We start from the raw sequence: 6,260 nt of genomic DNA, 5'->3' as shown, positions 1-6,260 counted from the left end.
TGAGAATGTCATGAATATTAAATTGCGATTATTGCCTTTGGCAATGTGCCGTTCTCTCGTCGTCGTCCTTGTCAAGGGCTTCAGTGTGATGCCATGCTATGTGCATTGACAGACTTTGGTTAGTTAGTTGCCTTTGTAAGAAGCTTCCGCATCGGATTTAGTTCCAGACACTCGTCGAGCTTAATTAAATGCACTTTAATTAAGTCAAATATTAACCCAAAGCTGCAAACAGTGTCATATGCATGCCTGGCCAGCGAATCTGCTGTGATAGATGACTAAAAGGAGGAATCAAAAACAGTGTAAAAAGAGTGGAAGTGCACAAAATGCAAAAGGACACGCTGAGAGGATACGGGGAAAAGAGAGAAGAGGTGTTTGGTGCAGTGCTCTCAAGCTGATGTGATTGGGAATTTGATTTATTGGCAGCAAACTGAGTTGGGCTCAGTTGAGCAGCTCTGCGCTTGACTGATGGACATTGCCGGCGGGCCAAGAGGAAAATTCATTTGCATATTGCCGAGAGGAAAGTTGGGGAAGGAAAACAGAAAAGCAGCAGCCGATGGACAACTCATCATCACCTTGCCCCATGTGTCACACTTGCTATAAATTTCAGTTCATTTTCCGTTTTAACTTCCCAAAAAGACTTTCGAAATTTGAAAAAGTTTTGCTATTGAAAAAAGTAAAAAAAAAAAAAATAAATAAAAATTCGTCAAATAAAAATAGGGAAATATTGAAAACATAAATTCTTTGAAAATTTTAATAGATTTGGAAATGATTAGAGTATTTGGCTGTGTAATGCCCATTGCGGTGAATCGAGTGCGCAATTCAAAGCCAGGTCAAAGTAATGTGAAATTCTCAAACAAAGTCAACAGCTCTTGGATGTATACCATTAGAAGAAGGTTACTTAACGATGGTCTACAGATAACGGGCTTGAACAGATGCCATTATAATTAATTTGGTAAGCAGTGCTTAATCAGAAATAGAATGCGAAATAATCTTAAGCTCGATGTTTTTATTTAGGTAGCGAAGCGTTGGGTAATTTGCTTTTGATTACTTTTACATTTGTTATTCGTATCTTAAAATCAAGTGTAATGCGTGTAAAAGCAATGGAAAATGTTTAAATACAGTACGAAGACGCAAATTGAGAATGTCAATTTCAGATTGTGCTTTTATTGAATTACTCTCACAACTCGCCTTTTTAGCCTTTCACCTGCCCTCGCAAAACAAAAAGGAAAAACGACGTTTATCCAATCTATTCTTGGTTTATATTGTAGAATATATAGATATACATAAACTTCACCCTAATCAGAGCAGCAGCAGGGCAAAGCAACCCCTTCGCAATTCCCAAGTCAATGGATGCTTTGTGGCGCAAGGGATGTCCTTTGTTTCCATCGCTAGGCCAAAAGCCTTTTCTCTCTGCTCAATGAGCTTCGCATACACACATAAATGTACATACATACACATATATGATGTGTATATACATACATAAGTATATTCTAAGCTCACATTGCTTGTGGCTTTTGTGGCTCAGTTGGCTTTTGAGAGACAGGCCTGAAAAGGCAACAGTAATTGAATTTTTCTTTGTTTACAAACAAATTATTGTTGGCTGACAAAACAAGCGAAAGCGAACAATATGTGTTGGGCCTATGCCTTTTTTGCCTAGTAATCACGTTAATTTCCTTGGTTTCACAGCACTTTGAAATGCTAAAACAACTTGCTGATGTGAACGACTTACAGATGCCCTAGAAGTAAGTTTACTTTAAAATAAGTAAAATTAAGTATTTACAGAATATCTTCAAAAGTTGAAGACTATCAAATCAATGTTTACTTTTTTATTTATTTCAATGCTTAATGCATTTTATTAAATTAATTTAATTTATATATTGTTCGATACTTAAATAAAGAAGCTAATTAAAGAAAAATTTATATATTTGTTGTGCACTTAATTATTGTTTACCAAGTAAGTACACTTTGTTTGCAAAATTCCATAATAATTGCATCTTTATTACTGACTATGCAATCAATATTTGAATAAAGAGCCACTTGAGATATAAACATTTCATTATGAATGTAAATATCCTCTTTTTATAAACAAACACAAGGTATCAATGGCTTTTAATACACTTATGTTTATTGCTTTAAAAGTCTATCAGTGGTTATTACAGCCAGTGTTCGGCCATAAAGTCACCGTGTGTCCGCATTTCGCATATGGAAAATTAAATTGCGGGCAGCGCATGCATTTTCCATGAATGTCACGTCACATGTGTTTAAGCAGCTTCATCGAAAGTGGCAGCGGCAGCGGCAGCAATTCCACTGAGAGTGGAGGAAATGGCAGCTGCCGGCAGATAATGGCAAAGAATGTTAATAACGCGAAAGGAAATGTAAGTGCAAAGAGCAGAAATAATACAGAGACTGCATGCAGTGCAGATGCACTCGCAATTGCAGCTGCAGTCACAGAAAAATTCAATTAAATTCGATTAATGAAACAGAAACCATAAAAAAACGAAGTGCTCGAGAAAATGTTGATGGACATTTTCAATTAATGTTGTTTAAACCGTTCCGAGGCAATCTCTTGTCAGTGCCATTAGCTTTTCGGCAAAGTTCTGCCAGGCTGCAAGGTTAAGGCTCTTAACTGCCGGGTGGGTGGCTCTTAACCAAGTTCAACTAATCGTATAGACGCATTCGAATGCTGCACGAGCTCAGAGCTCAGTTTTTGGCATTGCCGTTGCTTCATCCGCTTTCCGCTTTGGCAAGAGCAGCACACGATTACCTGATAAACACATTCAGTACATGTACATTATTGAATACACACACCATCCACCCACAGCACAGACATACACATGCATTCGCTACGTATACGTAATAATACGAATACGCATCATAACCGAGCATGGTTTTTCCGGGGGTTTGTTGGGTTGAAAGACAACCCTCAAAATTTGAGCCCAGCAAGCGGACGTGCACCTGATCCTTTTTACCACCACACACACACACACACACACACACACACACACACACACACACACACGCAGTGCTGTTTACACATGAGTGTACATATTGTTGTTGTCGTTGTCGTTGCCGTGCGCTGTTATTTATGATAATTCAAAGTAATATCCTGCAGCAATTTCATCAACAAAGCCAAGAGGCTGAGGCCAAGTACTGAGCTTGTCGATATGTCTCTGTGTGTGTGACTGTGTTAAACCAAATATCCTTTCAGCAGTATCAAGGACACGCCACGGGGTGTTCTGGGGGCTCTCAAGGCTCTGGAAAATGGCCTAAACGTGTGAAATGTGCAAATGCTTGTGTGAAAATTGCAAATTTGTTTGTATAATTGGTTGTATTCACAGCAGGCAGCAGCAGGTACTAGATGAACATCACTTTTGCCGGTGACAACTGGCTCGTAAAACATTATGTACTTTCAATTTCGAAAACGATATTGACGACGACTCCAATCAACATTTGTGTTGCACGTTCAACTCAATTGCTCTTCAAATACGAATAAACTTCCTCCACATGTACATTGTCAGTAATTGAATGAAAAATTTGGAAATTGTTGCGAGAACTCTTTAGCTGATGAATCAACTGACCGCTGAAAGTGAAATAGTTTCACATTGAAAAGACAATTTAAAAGAGTAGTCGAAAAAACACTATCTATATCTGAAAAGCATTTATAATTTGTATAGCAATAAACTAAACGGCCACAACTACTTGTTATGCAAATCATAGGGAAAAAATAAGGTAAATTTGTTTGGAAAATGAAAAATCTTTGCGAAAACTTTTAAAAGGGCCTTCTGCAACATTATTCACGTTCTCACATTCGAAATTTCATTCCACACATTTGGATGGCAATTATGCGATCATTTAAATCAAACATTATAAAAATCGTTTGGTCGTTTAATAAACAAAAATATATTTCTGATTACGACATTCGCCAAGATGTCATTAACAGCCCTGTTAACTGAAGAATAACAGAACTACCCCGAATTGGTAATACCGCGAGGAGTTTATTAAACTTTACTTTTTACCGACAATAGTGAGCAATGTTTTGATAACCGAATTGAATTTTACATATAATTTGTAACTCTTTGCTTGTACACTCTAAAAATTGGCTTTTTTTATTCTTTATCGGTTTTCATAAAAGCCTTTGGTAAATTGTGCTTCACAAAACATGCAATATAAACAACAACAATCGACAAGTTAAACATTGGTTCACAGCTCACACTCCACATTACTTCTGTTCTGGGCAGGACAGCTGGTAAAGGAACTGGGTTAAGGTTCTGGTCGGACGTCCAGTCATACGCCACGAGTTCAGATACGGCACCAGTCCATACATACTAAGCATACCCGAACCTCTGGTATCGAGATGCGCCCAATCGGCGCAGGGAACAAGTTCGTGGAGCACAGCAGCCGCCAGACAGGAGTTGGCCAAGCCGCGACCATCGTTGCTGATGTCGTAGCCCAGCTCATCGGTGACCTGCTTCTTGTAGTATTGCCACAGGGGCAAACGCCACACACGATCGCCAGTCAAGGAGCCGGCGCGCTGGAATTGCTTCCAAATGTAATGGGAATTGGAGAAGATGGCCGAGGCGCCGCCACCGAAAGCCTTCTTGGCGCCCGTACCCAAGGTGGCGACATCCACGACAAGTCGTGGTTTGTACGTTGTTTGGCCGTAGATCAGAGGATCCGCCATGACAACAACTCCAGCCTTATCCAGATCACGTATCGCCATCGCTTTGGAGTTGAGCAATGTGCAAACATCGCCGGGCTTGGCGGCCATTCCGGAAGGTAAATTCTCGCACAGGGGAATGATGAGCACCACGTTGATGGGCAGCGAAAGAGCTGCCACACAGCGCATCATGGCCACGCAGGCTGCCGCTCCAGACATGCTTGCCCTGTACTCATCCATGCCTTCGCAGCTGCGCAGGTTGAGGCCGCCCGAATTGAAGGTGATTCCCTTGCCCACAAACAGCACGGGTTTATCCTCTGGCGCAGTTCCGCAATAGCTGATCTCCATGAGCACGGGCGGCTCACAGGAGCCCTTGGCAATGGTGAGAAACGAGTGCATGCGCTGCTGTTCGATCCAGTCCATGGTGCGGACTTCGACGGTGATGCCGCAGGGACACAATGCATCCACGGTGGCCTGGGCAAAGAGTGTGGGCGTCATGCAGTTTGCTGGAGCATCGCTTAAGCGACGCGCCAGATTCTGAGAGTCTGCCTTGAAGGCGCCACGTGTCCAGCCCTCGACATCTGATGAGCCATACAACTCCAGCTTGGGCACAACTCGACGATACTCCTTGCTGAGCATCTCCATGTGCCGCCAGATGGCCAAGGTGGCGCCCTCTGCCGCCTGCTCAGCGTAATCCATGCTATCGATGGACACTTGAGTGCAGCCAATCAGCTGCAAGGATCGCGCCCCAATGCCAGAGGCAATGCGAACATTCTCCATGCCCTCGTCGAGCATTTCCAGCTCGTTGAAACCAACGCCCTCGAGACCGACGCCAACTACGGCAATGCTTCTGTATTCCTCATCGACGTTGTTGAACACTTTGCCACGTCCCAGTCGACCATCGATTTTCGTTTCGCATATCAACTCTGACAACTTGCCGCCCAATCGATCGTTGAGCTTCTCGCCGGCAAACGTCAGCTTGGGACCCTTTTCGCCCTCCTTCTGGTAGAGGCCGATGACGAGTCCTTTCGCCTTGGAGCCTTCGGTGGCACACACATTTCGTATGTGATTCACTCGCGCAATGAGAGACAATGGCTTTGCATTCAGCAGGAGCTTACGAATATTCTGCATAATAAACGCGGTTTTACACCAATCTCAATCTCAATAATGCCTAAAGTACTTTTCTTCTTTTTCCTCAAAAAGATTTACGCTTAACTGAAATTTTTGAGATAAAACCAAAAAACAATAAACGACGTACGAAAATTTAGACAAAAAAAAAAGACACAAGTATTTTCAGAAAAATCTAGAGTTTTGGACTACAAGACACGAGCACAGTATTTTTACGACTAACTCAAATATAGTTTGCAAATCCTAAGTGAGAGCTTAGCTGACAACGATGTGAAAGTCTACTAAGTGTCTTTATAATTTTTGAATATTATAATATTATAAAAGTTATGCTATTTATTTTGAAAGCGTTTCGTGAATAATTTTACTGCTATCGCTATGCTAATTATCGAAGCTAAAGGCTCTGGCCTCGAAACTTGCTATGCAAATTAATTCAGCTGCATTAATTAACGCAAATGGCTCGATAATTATCACACTG

General features: G+C 41.6%; 1 protein-coding gene and 1 long non-coding RNA gene across 2 annotated transcripts; one reads left to right on the top strand and one right to left on the bottom strand.

Annotated features, from left to right (window-relative positions):
* Window positions 1–575: 575 nt before the first annotated feature.
* LOC132791064 (uncharacterized) lies at window positions 576–1,148 on the top strand. Its single transcript, XR_009632860.1, has 2 exons — window positions 576–952; window positions 1,015–1,148. It is a non-coding gene; the product is annotated as an uncharacterized LOC132791064 (long non-coding RNA).
* A 2,827-nt stretch (window positions 1,149–3,975) lies between these two features.
* LOC132791319 (cytosol aminopeptidase-like) lies at window positions 3,976–6,004 on the bottom strand. The gene has a single exon (XM_060800189.1). The coding sequence runs from the start codon at window positions 5,786–5,788 to the stop codon at window positions 4,220–4,222; it is 1,569 nt and encodes a 522-aa protein (XP_060656172.1). The 5' UTR covers window positions 5,789–6,004; the 3' UTR covers window positions 3,976–4,219.
* Window positions 6,005–6,260: the final 256 nt, after the last annotated feature.

This window comes from Drosophila nasuta, chromosome 3 (assembly GCF_023558535.2).
Source record: "Drosophila nasuta strain 15112-1781.00 chromosome 3, ASM2355853v1, whole genome shotgun sequence".
Classification (NCBI taxonomy): Eukaryota; Metazoa; Arthropoda; class Insecta; order Diptera; family Drosophilidae; genus Drosophila; species Drosophila nasuta.
The sequence above is the reverse complement of the archived record's forward strand: the minus strand, read 5'-3'. Positions and strand labels throughout refer to the sequence as shown.

What these genes read in the sequence shown, in the direction of transcription:
- LOC132791319 (XM_060800189.1), bottom strand. Translation starts at nt 5,788, where the DNA reads ATGCAGAATATTCGTAAGCTCCTGCTGAATGCAAAGCCATTGTCTCTC.